Source organism: Aquarana catesbeiana, linkage group LG13, assembly GCF_042186555.1.
Source record: "Aquarana catesbeiana isolate 2022-GZ linkage group LG13, ASM4218655v1, whole genome shotgun sequence".
NCBI classification, from domain to species: Eukaryota; Metazoa; Chordata; class Amphibia; order Anura; family Ranidae; genus Aquarana; species Aquarana catesbeiana.
This window is the reverse complement of record NC_133336.1, coordinates 52,170,408-52,195,274: the sequence shown is the minus strand read 5'-3', so window position 1 is coordinate 52,195,274 and position 24,867 is coordinate 52,170,408. Positions and strand designations below refer to the sequence as shown.

At 44.6% G+C, this 24,867-nt stretch overlaps 1 protein-coding gene across 1 annotated transcript in view; it reads left to right on the top strand.

The window, feature by feature from the left end:
* TDRD9 (tudor domain containing 9) overlaps positions 1-24,867 on the top strand; it is a 393,320-nt gene that overhangs the window by 334,178 nt on the left and 34,275 nt on the right. Inside the window, exons 30-32 of the mRNA XM_073609957.1 lie at positions 1,556-1,708; positions 9,330-9,400; positions 24,688-24,797. Coding sequence (XP_073466058.1) covers positions 1,556-1,708; positions 9,330-9,400; positions 24,688-24,797 — 334 coding nt within the window. The remainder of the gene's footprint in view (positions 1-1,555; positions 1,709-9,329; positions 9,401-24,687; positions 24,798-24,867) is intronic.

Genomic DNA, 24,867 nt, shown 5'->3' with positions numbered 1-24,867 from the left:
GAAGTATAGTCAAAACATTAAAAAAATCTCATCACAAGGGATAAAACTTGTTTGTTATGTCCCTTGTGTTTTTGGCTCCTGGTTTCCTTGATATTTCCTACATCCATCGCCTGCCACCATAATCTTAGTGTGGCAGGGTTAAAAAGAACTAAGGAAACTATCATTTACTCTCAAGAGTGACTACTATGCCCACTCATTCCACCCATCACCCAACTTTCATAGAAGCTTCTGTGAGTGGATGGGCAGGCCTTTAAATCCTGTCCTTTATTCGGTGACCTGGTATCAATTATAGAAGCTTTAGTTGTGGCTTATTTTAAAAGCAGAGGTGAGTGGAAAGGACAGGCATAGTTGGGCACTCTTGACGAGTGCAGATGACCTCTCCCTTAGTTCTATTAACCCCTGCCACACTGCAAAATTGCAAGGAGGTTTAATGGAGGGAACTTTTAAAGAAACCAGGGGCCAGCAACACAAGGGACCCAGAGCATTAATAGTAAGTCATACCCCTTGTGATAATTTTTGTGTTAATTTTGAATACACTTAAGCCCCATACACTCGGGCCAAGTTTGGGGTGACGTTCAGCCTGGCTGGCTTCTGTTGAAAGGGCGTGACTGTCGGCTCTGACCTGAGCTGTCAGGTTTTTTTTTCCATTCAGAGCGCTGTTTACTCGGCTTTAGGCTTTAAAGTGGTTGTAAAGGCTCAAGTTTTTTTACCTTCATGCATTCTGTGCATGAAGGTAAAAATCATTCTGTGTTGAGCAGCTCCCCTTAATACATCGATCCAGTGATGTGCTCCAGAGCTGAGCTTCTCCCAGGTCTCTCATTCCTCATTTTGTGAGACAGCAGCAGGAGCCAATGACTCCTGCTACTGTCAACAACAGTCTTCGAGCCAATGAGAAGAGAGCGGGGGGCGGGCAGCATCTGTGTATGTGTGTGTGTTATGAACGCAAAGAGTGGGGCTCTGGAGTGAGCATCTGTGCCCCCAGAGCAAGCGACTTGCTATTCGGGATACTGGCTGAAGAGGTGGAGCCTGGAGCGCCAGCGGGGGACCCGAGAAGAGGAGGATCGGGGCTGCTCTGTTTTTCTTTTAAATTAACCTTTAATGTCGCTTAAATGCAAATCTGACCTTGTCAAAAAGTTACTAAAGTAACAGATCTAAGCTGCAAACATTTAATGTGCCTGTGAATAGCTGCATTAGTCTTTAAATAAGCCTTGGCAAAGCCTCTTGGAATCTAGGTCTAGGCTTTATAGTAGACCACCACTTCGTAAAAAAGAGGAGAACCTCCCCTTCAATTCAGCTTTAATTAGTAGAGCTTGAGCGGGCATTAATCTCGGCCATGTGACTGTACATTCCCAGACTCTCCCTGGGTTAGGTTGTCTTCACTTTTTGGTCAGAAATGTAACAGGAAGAATGAGACATTTGCTATAGAAGGATAATTCAAGGCTGACAGGGAGCTCAAAAACATAGTTGTGGAATTTTAAATTTAAATGGACAAATTCAGAATATGTCAGATTTTTAATAGGACCATTCAGCTGTTTACACATTCATTCTCATCCAGCAAAGCAATGAAGTGCTGAAAGAGCTATTTTCAGTGAGTTACCGAGGTGAAATAAAACACGCGCGTGGTTTTGACAAGAAGAGAGAGAAGGAGCTCATTGATGGCCTGCTCGAAAGCTACCAGAACAAGCAGTTTGGATATCCAAATAACAAGGTACTAACTTTGCTACTGCAGTCCATAATGTCTCTCTATAAATTTGCTTTAGTTAGTGTGTCCCCCGAAGACCATAAATGGGAGATTCTAAGCTATAGATTAGCTTAGAATCTCCCATTTATGGTCTTTAGGATATTCTGTGCTTCAACCAAGCGGGATCCAGTATAATGAAGTGAATGAGCCTTGATAAATCAGACAAATTTCAATTCTTCTTTGGGCGGCTGTCTGTGCAGTCTCTGCACCAAAGATTAGCTATCGTCCTAACAATTCCATCTAGGACTGGGCTTTCCAGATTCATTACCTATGGCTCTATAGCGCTCAGAGGAATGGTACCGGGACCCTGCACTGGACATCCTGTAAGGTTGCTGCTCTGCACTGGTCCTTGCAGAATGCAACCTTTGCAGTAATCTATTGCCTTGCCTGTAGGGTTCTAATATAGGTCCAAAGTATTGAAGATGGTGGGGGGGGGTTAGTGTCTTGGGGTAGTCCCTGCTGGTAACCCCTTATCTCTTCTCTAGTGATCCTCCTCCTGAGACAGGAAAAGGAACTTATTGGGGCCAAAAAATGTGTTTATTTTATTTTTTACTGTACTTGACTTCCTGGGCCATCCCAAGCTCTACATAGCACCAAAGCTTAGGGGCATTCTGGGAGGCACAGGGTGCCAAATGCAAGAGGTAGAGAGTCTTCTCGGCCCCCTTCATTCATCTCAGATTTCTGATTTGCACATGGATGTGTAGTACAGCCAGTGACATCACAAGTGGAGCTGAGTGCTCTGCGTTCCTATGTGAGCAGACAGAACAGCTAGCTGTGAGACCACAGGTCAGAGTATAATGGTGCTAAAGGGGACTATGTCACAGCAGTAGCACGAGAGCCTTTTGTAAAACTACAGGCTGCAACAGAAATTTCCATTTTGGGTATTAGAACGGTTATTGCGAGACTACAGGGTTCAGCGAGTATACTAGGGGCCACTCAACATTTTATTGCGGGGTACTGGTAAGATTAAAAGGGGTCTAATCACCTGGGGGTGTCCATGCACTGGTGTTAGTGGCTTATTGCCCCCTGGACTGACTCGTATTGCTGTTCTCAGCAAGGGTTCCCTTGCACTGATCAGCAGGCTATGTCTGACAAACACCAGAGAGGAGGGGGTGTATGGGTTGATGGGTCCCAAAAACCTTCTTCAGATAGGGAGGAACCTGGATGCAGCCTTTCGTGCAGTGTATTACCTAGGGGTCAGAGTGTCTACTGCGGATCTGACACCTTCCACCTGTCTTGTATTTCTGCTACTTTTGGGGCAACTTCCTCCAGTATGTGATTTATTTTTTTTAAAGAATCCGGAACTCGCTGCACTCATCAATTTCTTCATTAAATAATACATCAAAGCAGCACAGACAATATGGGAACAATCAAATGTTGCCTTCCTCCAGTACTTGTGTCAAGAGCAGAATACTCATCTGCCATTGTGAGTTTACAGCATCAGTTTCTTGTAATTCTTACTGGTTTGGATTGCCTTGGTCATAAACGGTAGCGTTCCCCCTCTTTTCGCCCCCTTCCTAACAGAAGAGGAACCAGTGAAGGACAAGGTTGAGGAAGACGAGAATGTTTGGTAGATGGGGACATAGCAGAATCTTTATCTGAGGAACCTACTTGAAGAACCCCCAGGGTCATGGTTTTTCTGTGACCCAAAAGGCCTTTGCTGGTTGTGTGAACATCTGCCCCAGTCTTAAGTCTTTTGCAGACTCTAACAGGTTTTCTTTTCACATTGCCCTATATTTGGCTCCATCCATCTTCCTATCAACTGTGACCAGCTTTTCTGTCCCTGTTGAATAAAAGCATCCTCACAACATGATGCTGCCACCACCATGTTTCACGATGGGGATGGTGTGTTCAGGGTGATATGCAGTGTTAGTTTTCTGCCACACATAGCGTTTTGCTTTTGTCCAAAAAGTTAAAATTTAGTCTAATCTGACCCCAGAGTACCTTCTTACACATGTTTGCTGTGTCCCCCACATGGCTTCTCCCAAACTGCAAACAGGACTTCTTATGGCTTTCTTTCAACAGTGGCTTTTTTCTTGCCACTCTTTCATAAAGGCCAGATTTGTGGACTGCACGACCAATAGTTGTCCTGTGGACAGATTCTCCCACCTCAACTGTGGATCTCTGCAGCTCCTCCAGAGTTACCATGGGCTGCTTCTTTGATTTAATGCTCTCCTGCCCGACTTGTCAGTTTAGGTGAATGGCCATGCCTTGGTAGGTTTTCAGTTGTGCCATACTCTTTCTATTTTTGGATCATGGATTGAACAGTGCTCTGTGAGATGTACAAAGCTTGGGATATTTTTTTATAACCTAACCCTGCTTTAAACTTCTTCACAACTTTATCCTTGACCTGTCTGGTGTGTTTCTTGGTCTTCATGATGCTGTTTGTTCACTAAGGTTCTAAAATTAAATTACACCTAGGTGGATTCTATTTACTAATTAGATGACATCTGAAGGCAATTGGTTCCACTAGATTTTAGTTAGGGGTATCAGAGTAAAGGGGGCTGAATACAAGTGCACGCCACACTTTTTAGATATTTGTGTAAAAAAAAGTCTGAAAACCATTTATAATTTTCCTTCCACTTCACAATTATCTGCCACTTTGTGTTGGTCTATCACATAAAATCCCAATAAGGTTACTTTCACACTCAGACCGCCCAAGCGCTGGCGGTAAAGCATTAGTTTTAGCGTCACGGGCGGGAGTGGGGTGCTTTGAACCCCAAAGAGGTGAAAACCGTCGTTGCCGAAGCGATTTGGTAGCGCTGCCCATTGATTTCAATGGCAGGAGCGATGTATACACCGCTCCCGCACTGCCCCAAAGACTCTGCTTGCAGGACTTTTTTTTTTTTTTGTTCTGTCCTGCAAGCACAACGCCACAATGTGAAAGCACTCAGGCTTTCACACTGGGGAGGCTTGAGAGACACTTTTCAGGCGCTATTTTTAGCCCTAAAGCGCCTACAGTGTGAAAGGGGTCTAAAAGACAATTACATTTTTAGTTGTAACATGAGTAAAATTTCAATGGGTATGAATTCTTTTTTAAGGCAAATCTACTGCTCCTTTTGCTTCCAAGAAGTATTCCTTTCGATAGTTTCAGGCCTTGCACTCCAAGCCCAAACTCCAGTCCCAGTTCCCCAAGAAGCCATGGACTCTAAAGTCCACTAAGCCGGGAAACAAATCTTTTTCACATTGAAGAAGTGCCCCCACTGACTTAGGTGGGGGGACTTTTGCAGGCTTTCAGGGAGATTTGGCAGGGGGAGATTGTAAACAAGTGAGTCCACATCATAGTGGGTAACAGTACAAGATGGAGTTTCACAACCTTCACATTTCATGCTTTCAAATGTTTGGTTCCACAAGAAAAAGTTCTGCTCTTGATCATCTTCCCTCTTAAGGGAGTGATCATTCTAGTTTCAGATGGCTAAAGGTTTCATGATTTCTACTCAAACCTCTTCAGTTTCAAAACCAAACAGTGATTTTTTTTTTCTCATATTGGACCTCAATACTTAAGTTTCTCCAGTGCAGAAATTCCTGATTGAATCTTTGCGGTCTGTGGTGGCCTCTTTTCTGCAGGGAGATTTCCTGGCATTAGTGGATATGAAAAATGCTTACTTGTCTTTTTTTTTTTTCTCACCAAAGGCTTCTGTTGACAGTGGAGAACTGCCACTTCAGGTTAGTTCAGCCTTTCCACTGCTCCCAGTGGGGGGGTGGGGTTCATTAAGAGCCCTTTCACACTGGGGTGGTTTGCAGGCGCTATTGCGCTAATAATAGCACCTGCAAACCGACCCGAAAGTGCCGCTGCTTTCATTCCAGTGTGAAAGCCCCGAGGGCTTTCACATTGGAGCGATGCGCTGGCAGGACGGTAAAAAAAAGTCCTCCCAACAGCATCTTTGGAGCGGTGAAGGAGCGGAGTGTATAATCAATGGGACGGCGCGGCTATACCGCCGGCAAAGCGCCTCTGCAGAGGCGCTTTGCTGTGGTATTTAACCCTTTCTCGGCCGCTAGCGGGGGGGTAAAACCCCCCCGCTAGCGGCCGAATACCGACGGTAAAACGCCGCTAATAATAGCGGCGTTTTACCCCCGCCCCAGTGTGAAAGGGCTCTTAAGCCTGTGCACACAGAATCGGATTCAGCTGTGCATAGTAACCAATCAGCTTCTAACTTCAGCTGGTTAAATTAAGCTTTGACAATAAAACCTAGAAGCTGGTTACAATGCAAAGCTGCGCCAGATTCTGTGCAACAGTTTTAGTAAATCTACCACAGTGTGGTCACCACCAAGTTCCTGATTCTGGTTCTGGCCTCTTGTGTACCTGTAGTGTGCCTGTTATAGGATACTTAAACGGCTTTCTTTTGAGGGAGCACTCAGCTTCGCTTCCGTAGACCAATCTGTCCCACACGGTCTACACATTGGTTTGGATGAGTTTTGAATTTACATAAGTCTGCCATAATTCCAGCCTGTAGTTTTGAATATGTGGGCCTGTTTCTGGATACTGTCCAGGCAAGAATGATTCGCCATCCAGACAAATGTCTTGCTTTGAAAATGCAGGTGAACTTCTTTGAGGTAGTAAACTTTGCCCAGTTTTATTCTAGGCCCCTCCATCCTAATGTCCTAATTAGTGATATCAGTTTGATGCTGCAGTTGTCCCCTGCTGGCTTTACACCAAGAACTTAGCGATCAAATACCACTGTCAGTCACCAGTCACTTGCTCTGTGCTCTGAATCCCCCTCCCCGTGCTCACTGGGTTGTGGAGGGGGGCGGGAGCGGCTGGCTCAGGCTCTTAGCACCTTCTTTAAAGGCTGGGCCAGCTTCTTTTTAGAGCCTGGACTGGCGCATTAACAAAACCCAACAGTGGGCTTTAGCCCGCTGTCGGCTGAAAAAGGTTTACAGGGTGCAGAACAAACTGCACTCCTGTAAACCATAGAAGTACAGCCAAAATGTTTTGGCTATACTACTCCTTTACAGGCTATGTTCACCTTTTGCAAAAAAATAACTAATGGACATCTTTTTGCAGGTAAAAAAAATGTGCATTTATTATTTTTGTTTAACTTTGCATCCTGTATAGCATTGCACCTTTGATTAGCAGATCACAGGTGCAATGCCTGAATCCAGCAGACAATCAGTACACTGCCCATACATTCAGCAGGCAGTTACTGAATGGCCGGAAGTATCAATGAACTACTACCAGTGCTCTTGCCATTCATTGAGAACTACAAGCCATCATCCGCAATGACCGACCTCACTTATTCATTCACAGGAAACTGTGAATGAATGATGCAACCATGTGGGCTGAGCCCTGCACGGCCACGCTGTTTTTGATTGTGATGGCGTGTGTGAGGAGAGGATCCCCTGCCCACCGTCTGTCAGAGGTGGGTGGACAGGAGCATGTTACACCCTAATAGGTGTAACATGCGCCTTAAGCTGAACTTTACTTTAAAGATGGGGGCATCTCTTAAAGGAGAAGTCCAGCCTGAGCTTGTTTTGCTGGGCTTCTCCTGTGGGTCACAGGAGTGGAATTTGTTTTGCATTTCTGTGACCCGTTTTCAGCAGAGAGCAGACTGAAGTCTGCTCTCTGCTGACATCACCAATATCAGTCCAGGCACCGTGTCATCCCGACACTGGGAGTCTGGTATCCGCCAGGTGCCTGGACTGATAGCCAGCTCAGCGAGCCACTGAGATGGCCGCTCCCCGCCCCTCCACAGCTCAGTGCTCTAGTGAGCATGGTGGAGCAGAGAAGGAGAGCTGCTGATTGACAGGCAGCAGGTTGGTTCTCATTGCAGAGGCAGCGGGGGGACAGATGCAGCATCGGACCGATGCTGCATCCACCTAGGAAAGTATGATTATGGGAAAAATAATTATTTTTATTTCTTTTAATCTGTGATTCATTAAAAGTTAGGAATGCTACGTCCTGTAAAGTCTTATTGTATGTTGAAAGCATACTGGTTGTGAATTGTGGGGCTTCTAAGATCGATGCTCTGGCATATCTTTCCAATTGCTCTAGGTTGTTCAGGCAGACCATCGTCTCAAGGATTGGGTTCCACCTTTCCTGTCAAGGCACACTTTACTGAATCTGAGAGGACTTCTTGGGCTTTCATCATCAAAAAGCCATTTCCCAGTCTTTCAAGGCTGCTACCTGGTTTTCTGTGTTCTGTCTGGAGGATATAGATTCAGGCGGGTCTTTGGGCCTGTTAACTTTTGATTGCTGTGTTGGCCAGTTGAGCTGCTTCTGAAATTTCCTGAAGGTGAATAACTTCCTGTGTCCCTCAGTGGATAAGATGAGAATGACCTTTGGACTCCAGGTAAAAGGCGAGAGACGTCCTGTGTCCCTCCCTGTACTTGGAAGCAAAGGATAATGCAGTGAGTACAAAAACATATTTTTCATACAGTACAGGACAGAGTATTCATACACCATGAGTTATAGGCATGTATAGGTGTAATCAGTAGTTGATTGTACTCTGGCAAAGCTTTAGAGTACACGCCTGCTGGCTCCCTCACTTATAACCCTGCCCCACTTGGTGAATCCTCAGTTATTGTGCTAGTGTCTGAAGGCGACTGACCTTTTCTCCTTCACAAAGAAAACTTAACTAAACTTGTTCATTAATTTTATTTCATCTTTGATTCTTCACTCAGGCCCTCATAGTCTTCAGATGGCAGCATAGAAGCAGAGTGTTTTGATCGTCGCAGCCTCTATAAAACCTTGGAGCCGTACCCAGACCTTTTGGCTGGATATGACCTTTAATGTTGCTTTTGGCACTTTGTGCAATACGTTGAGTTGGCCACAGGGTGCTAATACAGGTCCCAAGTCATGGACCATCGCTATAGAACCCAGCTTTCAAGTCCACCATTGCACAGTGGATATAAAATTTGATTGCAAGTACTTACATTCGCAAAAAGAAATATTCTCCTGGCTTCTGGGCATGTTAGCACAAAGCTTCTGTAGTCTACTTTTGTAAGGCAGCCACTTGCTCCTCTCTCCATGCTTTTTCAAAGTTTTACCAGGTGGAGTCCAATCTTCAGTTAATGCAGCTTTTGTCCACAAGGTTCTCACAGTGGCTCTCTGAGGTTGGGTCTTCTGACCCTTGTTGGGCCTGTTAGCACAGTTCTGTTTGCTTCATTGTTGCCCACCCTTTTTAAGCTTGCTTGGGGATGTCTTATGGTGTATGGATATTCTTCCTGTGTACAGTTAAGATGAGAGGAATTTTAGTATACCTGTATTTTCCATATATTGAAGTCCAGTACACTACATCCGCCATTCCATTCAATTCCATTCCTTCATATACTCTCTATTGCTAAACAAAAACTGAGGACTCCCAGGGTAGGGTAAGGTTATATCGAAGGTGTCCAGGGTGGGTTTGTCCTCTAAAGCTTTGCCAGTGTCCAATCACCTAAAGGCACAAAGCTATAACCCAGGGTGTATGAATACTCTGCTTGTGTTCTGAATTGTGCTCCAAGATATGTAATTTACAGGTAAGTTACATTTTATCTTTTGCTCACACGTGGAACGCTGCTTTTAATTTATCCCTTGTTCCTAACTAGTGCATTTGTTGAATGTGTTTTTTTCTTGCACTAATCTTAATGTACATTTATTTGTGTCTAGGCAATCCTTTATGGACCATACCATCCCTATAAAATACTTTTTCACAGCTTAATTAAAGTTTCCAAGTTCAGGTAATAAATACAGCAAATATTTACACTATTTAAAGATTGCTTTGCCCTTTTTTTTTCTTCCAATTATTTGGCATTTAAGACACTTTAGCATTGATGTGTATAAATGTGGTCTGTGCATTGCTTGTGTTTTTCCTACAGTTTTGATAGTGTATTTTCCTTGTCAAAAGAAGTTTATTGAGTATACAATGTTATAAAGATACATAAAGTAAGTTTACAAGGATCTATAAAGTAAGCTCATTGTTTTACAGTAGGGTTTATATAGGTAAATATCATGAAATTTCAAATATTAAACATTGGGTTCACGTAAACCTAAATTAAAGATATATATAATTTCCTTAGTTACTTTTGTAGGTATTTAAATGATTTATACCTACTATACATATTGTTTACAAGTAGAGTGTATATAGGTCAAATAAATTCTGATAATGAGCTTTAATCGTAAGGTGGAGAAAAGGAAAGAAGAAAAAGGGTTGAAAGGTAGTTGATAGTGTATTTTCAAGCAATCATTATAATTTAGCTAGTGCCAGAGATTTGTGTTGCACCATTGCCTGTTTTTTTTTCCAGCTCTTTACACTTGGCAGATATCCTGGTTGGCTGTCAGCAGTGAATTCATTGTAAAATTATCACAACAGAGAAGGGGCAGTTTTAAACTTTCCAGTGTTTAGGGAGAAGTGAATCTGTTAGTTTTCATGCTATCAGAGCAGCTCAGCAATTGCAGTATATGCTGTAGAATAATTACAATAGTAGGTCATGTAGACTTTCCTGGTATTTTGCAGGGGTTACCTAATAAAATTAGGCTTTTGTCATTTACCGACCTTTTAAACCTAATGGATATATACACACTTCCTCTAGTATGCCGCTTTTTTTTTTTTTTTTTTTTTGTATGCTAATGTTTACTTGCTTCTATGTAAGCTACCTCCATAGATGGAGCCTAGTCCGTATGGGACTGTTGATAAATTCAACCTACCTACATGTAAGGAAGTTGGGCAGATTAAAAAGTGGCTTCTGGGGGGCGTGGCCTGGACATGGCTGAATAGGGACGTGAGTTGTGTGAGCTCCCGGCCGTCTCCCCTCACCGCAGCTAATCCAGCCGTTTTTTGCAAGCTATGCAATCATCTAGAAAGAGAACCGGGAAGAGGAGCGGTAAACAGCCTAAAATAACCCCACAGCAGCCCTCTCCTAACGAACTAAGGAGGCGATTTCAGCTCTCCCTTCTCGGCTCGCCGGAACTCAAGATGGCGGCGCCACGAAGAGACCGCGCAGAGAGACAGACGGCGAGCGGATCTGTGTCACCGCAGGGAGATTCACAAGCAGGCGGTTATGATGGCCTCCCTCCGGATCTCCGCTTCGGCCTCGGTGAGTCATCTCAACCCGTTTCTCAAATCCCCAGAGGAGATGAGGACCTGCGCTCCATATTGCTAGCACTACCCACTAAAGCTGACATTACAGCCCTCATAGCAACAGTAGAAGCATCACATAGGAAAGAAATGCAAACTGTAAAAGCTGAGGTGCGCGCCTTAAACTCCAGAATAGAGGCAGGGGAGAGCTCCCTGGTGACATTGGAACGTCGCATGTCAGCCATAGAAAGCAAACAGGAGACACACACAGAGGCACTACAAGAACAAGCATTGAGATTGGAGGAAATTGAGGACCGGAGTCGCAGGAACAACTTGCGACTCCGGGGTCTACCAGAAGCTACGGGTCCGGAGGATTTGATGGATACAGCTGTGGCCATCTTCCGCAGCCTCCCAGGGATTGACCTACCTGACCGCATTGAAATAGACAGGATCCACAGGGCCTTAGGCCCTAAACCTACTGACCCCCTGAGACCCAGAGATGTGATCTGTAGGATCCACCACTATATTCATAAAGAGCAGATCCTGCGGAAGGCCTGGGAAGCGGAAGATCCGGAGCTAGATGGGGCTACAGTCAAAATTCTTCCGGACCTCTCGCGTGCAACTTTACAGAGACGTGCGATAATGAAACCCCTTCTGGACTTGGCCAGGCGAAAGGGTGCGACATATAGATGGGGATATCCTCTGTCTGCCACATTTAGAAAAAATCAGAGGTCTTTCACTCTCCGCAAACCAGATGCACTACCAGCCTTATTCACCTTCCTGGATGCAGATCCAATCGCCGTACCAGACTGGCTGGGCCCTCTCCCAAGACCACCTGGACGGCTAGCTGCGCCTAACATGGGACAGAGCTTCCAACCAAGGCGGCTAAGAAACCGCCGTCAATCCAGGGCCTCTTCCCAAGAAGACACACGCGAGTCCTGAAACATGAACACCCCTTGTAAAGTTTAGGAATTTCATTTCCAAAAAATCCCTTTTTTCTTCCTGGTCAAAGTAACAGTGACCGAGTTTTTTGTTCTTTTTAAGATTGGAATGTATGGGTTAAACCTTCCCTATAAGGAGCACTAATCCGCCCAGGATCAACAGACCTTATGGGACACTCAGAGGAGTCCATTTTCTGAGCGGCTTTTAAAGTGACTCACAGAGTAAGATGGAGACTACGCCCTTAAACAGGACATATTCAATGGAAACCACACGACCCAGGGACTGTTACCCTAATCTGTGAAACCACAACGCTGGTAAGCAGAGTTGATCACTTTTACTACCTAGAGATGTGCTTAAACCTACGGGACTACCTGCGGCCACCCTGAGGGTCTACGAGGAATTTGTTTGCTGTTCCGGCATCAATAATGGAAAAGAGACAGCCATGGGATACCCATGAACACTTGCTCTTACCCAAATACAGGTGATATGATGGCTTACAGAACCGGTATGAGATGGTTCAATGGGAGGGCATTTCAGCTCCTCTTTGGTGGAGTGACGAGATGCCTGCCCGGTAACCATGGAATGACACCTCATGCAGGACTTTCATTTTTTAAGATAATATACATATTTGCACACAGAAAGGTTTAAATGTGTTAGATATCTCAGACAAAACCAACAGGAGAGGATATGAGATAACTGTCATTGGATGGCGTAAGGAGAATTTAACCCAGGTTAAGCTATATACACGTTTAAGTTTATATTGAGGTTTTAATTTTGTTTATACTCAGTTACATTACAAAAAACCAACCACAAGGGTTATCTGTTTGGTATTATAGAACTTTAGAGACTCAATGATCAAACGAAATGCATAGCTTTTTTCAGGATTAACTTTGTTGGACATGCTGGGACGGGGGGATGGACGGGAAGCTCGGTTCTCTGAGCCTTGTCCTACCTCGCTTCCAACTAGGCCAGCATATATCTGCGGGGGGCAAAATTTGTGTCCCCTGGCAGTTATATGCAGAAATAACACCCCCTTAATCTAGGGGGAAAGACTATAGACAGGACTCTAGGCCCTGTCTGTGTTTGGTAAATTTTCTGGTTACTCTCATTTTTCTAACTCTCCTCTTTTATTCTCTATACTTACCCTCCCCTTCCTCCCCCAGCTTCATCCCTACCCTCCCTCCCCCTCTCTTCTCCCTCTTCCCCCATCCCAATACAATATGGCTGTAAGCAAGATCAATGTGATGTCCCTTAATGTAAAAGGACTTAACATACCCGAGAAGAGACGCATATTACTAAACGACTTAAAACAAAACCGTACAGACATAGCTTTCCTCCAAGAGACACATTTTAAGACCAACAGACTGCCATACTTACAAAATAGACACTTCCCGACTGCCTTCCACTCTATGAACCCAGACTCCAAATCTAAAGGTGTCTCCATCCTCATTTCAAGTAAGATCCCATGGCAACTCCAGAGTTCCTCGATAGACCCGACAGGAAGATACATCTTCCTCAAAGGCACAATTGGAACTATAAAAGTAACACTGGCAACCCTGTATGCCCCCAATGAACAACAAGCCACATTCCTACAAGAAACACTAGAGAAACTACGAGACTTTAAAGAGGGACACTTGATCCTAGGAGGAGACTTTAATACCCCCTTGATCCCCTCTATGGACACGTTGTCAGGCACAACATCAGTACCACCGAACCAACTTAAAAGGATAGCTAAAACGTTCCTTAACTCACAACTGATAGACGTATGGCGATTACAACATACAGGAGAGAAGGACTTCTCCTTTTATTCACACATACATCAAATCTATACCAGAATAGACTATTTCATGATTCCTCATTCACAACTTCATGCTGTTGAACAAACATCAATCGGCAACAGGACATGGTCAGATCATGCACCAATATTCCTGAGTTATCGCCTATCAGATACTCACTCACCCAGACATCGCTTCTGGCGACTTAACGAAAGCCTACTACAAATACCAGAAGTACTAGCAGATGTGACTAAAACTCTAAATCAGTATTTTCAAGAAAATGACCAAACAGATTGTGACCCAGGGATACTGTGGGAGGCACATAAGGTAGTTCTGAGAGGTACCCTTATTTCGCATGGAGCCCGCATTAAAAAGGAAAGGAATAAAATTCTTTCCCAACTCTTGCAGGAACTAGCCACTTTAGAAGCCAGACACAAACACGCCCCAACTCAAGCGTCAGAAACACAGTTATCGACCATTAGATTACAAATCACAGATATCCTACAATACAGAGCAAAGGCGGCCCTACAGAGTGGCCGAACAAAAAATTACGAATTTGGGGATAAATGTGGAAGACTTTTAGCTAACACGATCAGAAGCCATAACCAGTCGACATATATCCCCCACATTACCACATCAGGCGGTAAAAAAGCATCCCTACCTACACAGATATCTGAGGAATTCCGGCAGTTCTGCTCTAAATTGTACAGTCTATCACAGGGAACCCCCCCCAATGCAATGATTGAGGAATACATTCGTTCCTCCCAAATGCCAACCCTTGCTCAGCAGCTTAGAGAAGAACTAGACTCGCCCATAACCATAACAGAAATTCAGAATGCCATAAAGACAATGAAACCGAGTAAAGCCCCAGGCCCAGACGGCTATACGTTACAATATTACAAAACCTTTTTGCCTATTCTGGGGTCCAGATTGGTTACATTATATAACAAGATTGGAACGGGGGCAGTCTTCGCAAGGGAAACTTTAGGAGCTCACATTTCGTTAATTCATAAAGAAGGTAAAGATCCGACAGCATGCGGGAGCTACAGGCCCATATCTTTATTGAACCTAGACCTTAAGATCTTTGCTAAAGTTCTTGCTGTCAGGTTGGCGCAGCACCTCCAGAATCTTATTCACCTGGACCAGGTCGGTTTTATACCCTCCAGGGAAGCTAGAGACAGTACTACGAAAGTGCTGAATCTGCTATTTATATCTAGATCCAAGAAGACCCCTTGTGTCCTTATTAATACAGACGCAGAAAAGGCCTTCGACCGTGTCAGTTGGCCTTTTATGAACGCGGTACTCCGACACATAGGCCTAGGGGAGGTGATGCTCAACCGGATAGCGGGTATTTACTCTACCCCCACAGCACGAGTGAAAACGAACGGTATTCTTTCGGACCCCTTTGTAATTACAAATGGGACAAGGCAGGGATGCCCCCTGTCCCCTCTCCTATTTGCACTCTCTCTCGAGCCATTTCTTTCCAACATTAGGCTGAATCCCAACATACACGGAATACCAGTAGGGCCCCTGCAACATAAAGTTTCAGCGTACGCGGATGATTTACTTTTCTCGTTAACAGATCCAATAGTGTCTCTACCCAACCTACTAAAAGAATTTGAAACGTATGGGAAATTGTCAAATTTAAAAATTAATTTTTCGAAATCGGAAGCCATGGGTATATCTATACCAACCACCGATCTTACAAATTTACAATCAAGCTTTAGGTTCAAGTGGACTACTTCTGCCCTGACTTATCTGGGTACGAAAATACCACCGGATCCGGCACTGATATACGACAGTAACTTCCCCCCCCTATTAACGAGAGTCAGACTTCTATTGGAAGAATGGAATAGGGGTCTACACTCCTGGTTTGGGAGGTGCAATCTAATTAAAATGTGTATACTGCCCAAGTTTCTGTACCTGTTTCAAGCCCTGCCAATCAAAATACCACCTATATACTTCAGACGCGTCCAGACTCTTTTCACTCGCTTTGTTTGGGCTAATAAGAAACCACGCATCCCCAGAACACAATTATCCAGGCCTAAACACCACGGAGGGATAGCACTCCCGGACATCCGGAAATATTATTTCGCAACACATTTAAGTAGAGTGATAGATTGGATTAGGAACAAAAACCATAAATTATGGACACAAATTGAACAACAGCAAACAGACATACCACTAGAATCAGCTTTATGGTGCTACGAATCACTTCCACTAGAACTGAAATCCCACCCCTTTATAGGTAACACCATACGGCAATGTCTCCATCCCACTCTACAAACATCAGTATCGACCACAGAGTCCCCCATGACCCCGATATTGGGAAATCCAAAATTCCCCCCGGGAATGTCATCTGGACAGTTCCAGATACTGAGAAGCTCTGGATACACCAGAGCTTCACGGTTTGTGACGCAAGACAGATGGCCAACCATGACAGAATTAATAGATCCAGACGGCCCGTTTAAACTTACATTTTGGAACGCAGCCAAAATCCACCATTTCCTTCAAACAATCCCAAACCCACAATCCTACACTAGACCACTGACGACATTTGAAGATATATGCTCAGACACGGAACCGATCAAACAGTTACTATCCCAGACGTACGCTCTATTGAACACTCCTTTACAAACGCCTGATCTACCATGTATTACAAAATGGGAAAAAGACCTTCAGTGTACTTTCACATCAGTCCAGAAACAAAATATAATAGTTCTCTCTCTTAAATCCTCCATATGCACTAAAATACAGGAGACAAATTTCAAGATCCTGACCAGGTGGTATTTAACACCTAGTCGCTTACACTATATGTTTACTGAATCATCAAAATATTGCTGGAGGTGCCAGAGAGAAGTGGGAACGATCTTACATGTGTTTTGGTCCTGCCCGCACTTGACAAATTTCTGGACTGCTGTCCGTTCCATTTCCCAGAAGTTCACTGAATTTCAGATCCCGAATGACCCAGCATTTTTCTTACTGCATGTGTCCTCTATTCCGCTAAAAACCTATAAAAAATCCATACTAAGACATCTAACAAATGCAGCGAAGTCTTGCATACCTGTAATGTGGAAAAAACAAACCCCCCCTACAGTATCAATGTGGCTACGGAAAGTGGAAGACATAAATAATCTGGAAGACCTAATTCTGACATCACAAAATAGACAAACAACTTACCAAAAAACATGGGCACTATGGAATATGTTCAAATATTCAGAGGAAGGTAAGGTCCTATTTGGAAACTCGAACTAATTAATAGACCCAATATATGTAAAGGGTGACACACAAACTAGAATCCCCAAATGATCAAAATAACATCCTGACAACCGTCCCTTTTCCCTCCCCAGCTCCCTCCCCATCTTTCCTACTTCTCTTTCCCCAACTTTTCCTTCTAACTGTTTCTTCTATTTTATCTTTATTTTGTAATACTATATTTAAGTTGCAATCTCTTGACGGATATCCATCAATAGACATATTGCATATTGGTAGAATGTGGAATAATTTAGTTGCTGATCAATCTCCCTACCCATAGTTATTAAACAAGTTAAATGATAACAGCAACGGGAGACACATATGCACCAATAAGAACACCATGAGACAAAGATTTACTAGTATTATGTCTGTAAATTGTTGATGTATCACTCTGTCTTATCATCGGGAGGCTGCGACCTTCTCTCCCCCCCCTCCCCCCTCTTTATTGCTTGTATTCCCGGGCTTTGCCCAAAAACTTTTGAAAAATAATAAACTATATAGTTGAAAAAAAAAAAAAGTGGCTTCTAGCGTGTACCTTTCAGTCATTCCTATTTTTGTATTGGTTGAGCCAGCTTTATACCCAGAAGGGAACAATGTAGGCAGAGACAATTGGCAAGGGATAATGTTTATACTTGGATATGTTAAAGAAAGTAAAGTGGGCACATCTTGAGCATGGGATGATGGGGAGAATTCTGGGAGTCTTTTATTGTAATATTCCTGGATCAGTCTGCAGCCAGTGAATTCTGCTGAAAATATAGAGGTCTGTACAAACATCTGAATTTTGTGGAAATTGTCACTAGTATCTTTTAAGTTTGAATATACAGTTGGATCCACATATATTTGGACACAGGCACATTTTTCATACTTTTGGCTCAGTACGCCACCAGAATAAAATTAAAATGAAACAATCCAAATGAATTTGAAGTGCAGACTTTCAGCTTTAACTCAATGGGTTTTATCAAGTACAAATTTTGCAACCTTTCTTTATACACAGTCCCCCCATTTTCAGGGGCTCAAATGTAATTGGACAAATGAATACAATCATAAATAAAATGTTCATTTTTAATATTATGTTGAGAATCCTTTACTGGCAATGACTGCCTGAAGTCTGGATCCCATGGACATTACCAAAGAATGGAACCTTTCTGATGCTTTGCCAGGCTCTAACTGCAGCTGTCTTCAGTTGATCTTTGTGGGTCTTTCTGCCTTCAGTAAGTGAAATGTATGCTCAATTGGGTTGAGATCGGGTGATTGACTCTGCCATTGCATAATATTACACTTCTTTTCCTTCAAAAGCTCCTGGGCTGCTTTTGCAGTGTGTTTTGGATCATTGTCCATCTGTACTGTGAAGTGCCATCCAATCAACTTTGCTGAATCTGGGCTGACCGTATAGCTCTAAACACTGCAGAATTCATCCGGCTGCTTCTGTCTTCTGTCACATCAATAAACACCAATGACCCGGTGCCACTGGAAGCCATGCATGCCCATGACATCATACTGCCTCCACTATGTTTTACAGATGACGTTGTGTAATTTGGATCATGAGCTGTTCAAAGCCTTCTCCGCACTTTGTTCTTCCATTCTGGTACAGATTAATCTTAGTTTCATCCCTCCAAAGAATGCTTTTCTAGAACTGGTCTGGCTTTTTTAAATGTTGTTTGGCAAAGAGTAATTTGGCTTTTCTATTCCTCAGGCTTATGAATGGTTTGCACTTTGTGGTAAACCCTCTGTATTTGGTCTTGTGAAGTCTTCTCTTGATTGTAGACGTTGACAATGATACGCCCATCTCTTGGAGAGTGTCCTTCACTTGTCTGGATTTTGTGAATGGGTTTTTCTTTACCATAGAGAGGATCCTGTGATCATCCACCAGTGTTGTCTTCCATGGACGTCCAGGCCTTTTTATGTTGCTGAGGTCACTAGTGCGTTCCTATTTCCTCAGAATGTACCAAATTGTTGATTTGTCCACTCCTAATGTTGTTGCTTTCTCTCTGATGGATTTGTTTCATTTTTGAAGCCTTACAAATAGCCTGTTTCACTTGCATGGACAGCTCCTTTGAACGCATGATGTAGTTTCAGCGCAATAGATTCCAAATGCAAATACCACACTTAGAATTTACTCTGGACCGTTTACCTGCTTAATTGATGAAGGAATAATGCAGTAGCCTACACCTGGCCATGAAACATCTTTTGATTCAATTGTCCAATTACTTTTGGTCCCTTGAAAAAGAGGGGATGGCTATTCTGAGCTGTAATTTCTAAACCCATCCTCTGATTTGGATGTTCATACCCTCAAATTAAACCTGAGTGTGCGCCTATATTGTCACGGTACTAACAGTGAGCCCACAGACGAGCAGGTGACACGGAATCCCCCAGGGTGTGGAGTCTAAGAGCCAGCCGGTATTCTGCCAGGGACCCCCTCACGAGGGTTTGGACTTAGCTGCATGCTGACCCCAGGTCACGACCCCCGGGTTCACTCTACTCGCTAGGGAAGTACCAGAAGACACTGTCAGACAAGGATGGATGGATGAAGCAAAAGGAGAGCCGGATAGAGAGCCAAGGTCAGGGCGGGCTGCAGACAACGTAATCAGAACAAGCTGAGTCGGTACACAAGAGATCAGTTCACGAGAGGTCAGATTTAGGGCAGGTTACACAAAGGGAGCTCTGAAACAAATGTTGCTCAAGCCAACCAGTAGCTGGTTTGAAAGGGATTTAAATAGGGAAGCACATGAGGGGCTGGACAGGAAGTAGCAGGAAGGAATCATATATTAGGCAACAGGTGTGGCCGGTGACACCCATAGCTGCGAGTGCACAGAGCAGAACACAAGCTAGTGGAACAACAGGTGCCAGCCGGCCTACAGCAGTAAAGGTGAGACACGGATCAGCTCCGCAGCTGATCTGTGACAGTACCCCCTCTCTTACGAGGTCCCCCTACACGTCTGGGGGCTGGCTTGGAGGGAAATTTCCGATGGAATCTGGTCACCAAACGTGGAGCTGAGACATCGGTGGCAGGAACCCAAGACCTCTCCTCCGGACCATAGCCCTTCCAATCAATGAGATAGAGTAGCCTCCCCCGGGAGTACTTGGAATCCAATATTTCTTTAATCTCATACTGATCTGAGGTATCCAGCCACAGGAGCAGGATGAGAAGAAGGGCGAGAGAAGCGATTGAGAACCAGTGGCCTGAGCAGGGAGATATGGAAGGCGTTTGGTATCCTGAGATGAGAGGGCAGACGGAGCTTGAAAGCAACTGGATTGATCTGACGGAGAATGGGAAATGGACCAATGAAGCGAGGGGCAAATTTCATTGAGGGCACCCGGAGTCAGATGTGCTTGGTAGAGAGCCAAACTCTATCGCCAGGCATGAACTTAGGAGTCGATTGGCGATGACAATCTGCTGCCGTTTTATGCCTGGAAGCAGCTAGATGAAGATTCCCAGAGACTTCTTTCCAGATTGAGTTGAATGACCTTTGGGTCTCAGCTGCTGCTGGTACAAGAGGAGAAATGGGAACAGGAAAGGGAACAGATGGATGCTGACCGTAAACAGTGAAGAAGGGAGATTTTCCAGAACTGCCATTGGAATGATGGTTTAAGGCAAACTCTGCCCAGGGCAAAAGGGCCAGTCATCTTGGTGGACTGACATGAAGACACGGAGAAAACGTTCTACATTTTGATTGACACGTTCCGTTTGCCCATTGGAATGGGGATGAAAGGCAGATTAAAAATCCAATTTAATCCCAAAGGAGCTGGCCAAGGCTTTCCAAAACTGAGCAGTAAATTGAACTCCATTGTCAGAGACGATATGAGAAGGCATCCCATGAAGATGAAAAATCTCCTTAATGAAAGTTGTGGCAAGGCTGGGAGCAGAAGGTAAACCTGGGAGAGGAATCAAGTGACACATTTTGGAGAACCGATCCACCACTACCCAGATGACTGTAGAACCAGTTGAGGGAGGAAGATCTGAGATAAAATCCATGGAAATACAACGCCAAGGTATATCGGGCACTGGTAAGGGCAACAGCAACCCAGCAGGGGAATACGTGGAAGATTTGGATAGTACAAAAACCGTACAAGCTTGAACTTATTCCTTAACATCCTTACGAAGAGAAGGCCACCAATAATAACGCTTAAGAAGATCACAAGTACGAGGTATGCCAGGATGTCCAGAGATCTTGGAGTCATGTGCCCAAGCAAGGAGCTTGGGACGAAGTGTATGAACTACAAAAGTTTTACCTGGAGGAGGCTGCGTAGACTGGAGCTGAGTAGTAGTAGTAGTGGCTAGAATATGATGCGGAGGGATGATGGGACCAGGATCTAAGTGATTCTCAGAATAGTTGACATCAAACAACCTGGACAAGGCATCGGCTCGAAGGTTTTTAGCACCTGGACGAAAAGTAATGCTAAAATTGAAGCGGGAGAAAAAGAGGGCCCAGCGAGCTTGACGTGGGTTCAAGCGTTTTGTGGATTGTAAATACTGCAGATTTTTATGATCAGTATAGATGGTAATACAATGGGGAGAACCCTCTATAAGATGTCGCCATTCTTGAAGAGCTAGTTTAATAGCGAGTAGCTCACGGTCCCCAATAGTGTAGTTCTTCTCTGCATCAGAAAACTTCTTGGAAAAGTATCCGCAAGGCTGAGACTTGCTCTTCTGAGCTTGGAGCAGGACGGCACTGACTCCTACTGAAGAGGCATCTACCTCCAAAGAGAAGGGTTTAGTAACGCCCGGACGTAGGAGAATTGGGTCGGAGAGGAAGGCTGCCTTGAGTTTGAGGAAAGCATCAATGGCTTCAGGGGACCAGAGCCGAGCATTGACACACTTGCGGGTGAGAGATGTAATAGGGGCCACCAAGGTGGAGTAGTTACAAATGAATTGATGATAGTAATTGGTGAAGCCCAAAAAGCGTTGGGTGGCTTTAAGACCAGAGGGCTGGGGCCACTCGGAGATGGCCTGAAGTTTGGCTGGGTCCATGAGGAGACCCTGAGATGAGATTTTGTAGCCCAGAAATGGAACTTGTGTTTGTTCAAATAGACATTTCTCCAATTTTGCATATAGACAATTGTCCCGTAGACGCTGTAGCACAGCTTTCACATGAAGACGATGGGTAAGTAAGTCTAGTGAGACAATAAGAATATCATCCAGATATACAATAACACAGACATACAGAAGGTTGCGGAAGATCTCATTAACAAAATTTTGGAAGACCGCTGGGGCATTGCATAAGCCAAAGGGCATCACAAGATACTCATAATGTCCGTCCCTGGTGTTAAAGGCAGTCATCCATTCGTTTCCTTCCCGTATTCTTATTAAATTATAGGCCCCTCTAAGATCCAGTTTAGTAAAAACATGAGAACCTCGCAGTCTGTCAAAGAGTTCTGAAATTGAAGGAAGAGGGTATCGGTACGTCGCGGTGATGGCGTTAAGACCCCTGTAATCAATGCAAGGATGGAGTGAACCATCTTTTTTTGCTACAAAGAAGAACCTCGCTCCGGCAGGTGAGTTAGATTTCCTGATGAAACCCCTTTGCAGGTTTTCCCAAATGTATTCAGACATGGCTTGTGTCTCAGGGATAGATAGAGGGTAGACTCGGCCTCGGGGAGGAGAGGTCCCAGGTGAGGGGGAAGGCGATCAGCTGACTTTTTGCAGAAAACCTCTCGGAAGGACTGATATTGGGCAGGCAACATGGGAGTTGTGGAGGTCTCAGCCAGAGGAATGGAAGGAGGAGGTAGCACCTTGGAAATACATTGTTTATGACATGGAGAACCCCAAGCCAATACTTGTTCAGAATTCCAGTCAAGATGCGGGGAGTGTTTCTGCAACCATGGAAAGCCCAGGATCATGGGACTGGAGGATTTAGAATTAGGAAAGAGATCTCTTCACCATGTAAAACCCCAATGCGTAACTCAATAGGACTAGTTTTAAACCGGATGGGACTCATAGGCAAGAAGGAGCCATCTACTGCGGTCACGGAGAGAGGTATAGCCAAGGCAACAAAGGCAATGCCCGGAAGCTAAAGATTGTTCAATGAAATTTCCGGTAGCACCAGAGTCCACTTATGCAGAGAGTTGATAGGCATTTTGAGCCCAGTGGAGAGCCACAGGAAGGGTGAAACGAGGGAAGCGAACAAAATTAGCGGATCGGTCTAGATCACCTCCCTCCAAGTGAGCTAGACCCTGGAGTTTCCCGGACGGACTGGATAGGAGTTCAAAAGATGTCCTTTATCGCCACAGTAAAAGCACAAGCCCAATCTCATGTGTCGGGCATGTTCCTCAGGAGTGAGACGGGTTCGCCCAAGCTGCATAGGTTCTTCCAACATGTGAGAGGTTGAAGACGGAGAGGATTCCACAGGTCTTTGGACTACCTGTGCTGGACAGCCAGCAGGGGGATGACTGGTTCTGGATTTCTCCAGGGCCCGCTCCTGGAAGCGAATGTCTATTTGAATGCTTAATGCGATTAAGTCATCCAATGTGGTAGGAATGGTGCGTCCAGCAAGTTCATCCTTGACACGCTCAGATAGGCCTTGCCAGAAGGTAGCAGTAAGGGCCTCATTATTCCATTTGAGTTCAGCGGCTGAACTGCGTATTGGCCTACTGTCATTCCTTGCTGACGAAGGAGGGCCCCAGCAGCCGAAGACACTCTGCCGGGCTCATCAAAAGTTTTCCGGAATGCATCCAAAAAGAGCTGGAGGTCGGAGGTGATAGAATCGTGTGATTCCCAGAGTGGGGAGACCCAAGCTAGAGCATCCCTGGAGAGGAGAGAGATGACATATGCAACTTTGCTGCGATCAGTTGGAAAATAGTGGCTGGAAAGTTCAAAGTGGATGGAACACTGATTGATGAAGCCCCGACAAGCCTTAGGGTCGCCAGAAAAACGAGGTGGCGATGGCAGATGCAGGCAGGGATTGCCAGGTGTAGCAGGTGACACGGGAGCAGCAGGAACGGGAGGAGCTGGAGTTGCAGACGATCCAGATGGGAGGCAAGATCCTGAAGAACCAGCATTTGCTCTTGATTTGCTTGCTGGGAGTTAAGTTTCTGAACTAGATGTTGCATTTGATCCGCGGTCAGTGGTCGATTCTCAGAGGCGCTCATGGCTTGAGCAAACTGTCATGGTACTACTTAGTGAGCCCACAGGCGAGCAGGTGACACGGGATCCCCTAGGGCGTGGAGTCTAAGGGCCAGGCGGTATTCTGCCAGGGACCCCCTCACGAGGGTTTGGGCTTAGCTGCATGCTGACCCCAGGTCACGACCCCCGGGTTCACCCTACTCGCTAGGGAAGTACCAGAAGACACTGTCAGACAAGGATGAATGGATGAAGCAAAAGGAGAGCCAGATAGCTAGCCATGGTCAGGGCGGGCTGCAGGCAACCGTAATCAGAACAAGCCGAGTCGGTACACAAGAGATAAGTTAACGAGAGGTCAGGTTTAAGGCAGGTTACACGAAGGGAGCTCCGAAACAAATTTTGCTCAAGCAACCAGTAGCTAGTTTGAAAGGGATTTAAATAGGGAAGCACATGAGGGGCTGGACAGGAAGTAGCAAGAAGGAATCATATATTAGGCAACAGGTGTGGCCAGCGACACCCATAGCTGCAGAGTGCACAGAGCAGAACACAAGCTAGTGGAACAGGTGCCAGCCGGCCTACAGCAGTATAGTTGAGACACAGATCAGCTCCGCAGCTGATCTGTGACACATATCCCTTGTAGAATTATAGCTTTGTTTTGGTAAATACCTGAAAAAAATCTAAAATTGTGTGTCCAAATATATATGGACCTAATGGTTTGTATGTCATGGAGAAGTAGAATATCCATTTCATTATGTAATTGTATTCCAGTATATTTTAGAGTTTGTGTTTGAGAAAGGCACACATTGAGCTGATGGCTTTCATCCTTGCATCCTGTTTTTACTTCTGTAGTTAGTTTGCTACTATACATGACATGTTTTATTGGGAATTATCAGCAATTCAATTTTTGTTTTTAAATCTTAGATCTGTTTGGATTGAGAAAGAAAGTATCAACTCTGTATTTGTGAATGATGCTCCGGAAGAATCTCATCAAAGAATGTTTGTTGCAGCTTCCCTTTCTGTAAATGCAACTGGTAATTAGATCACCTTCATTTTGCCATAATTTAAATTTTAGAGCAAAGATAAATCCTAATCAAATGGCCA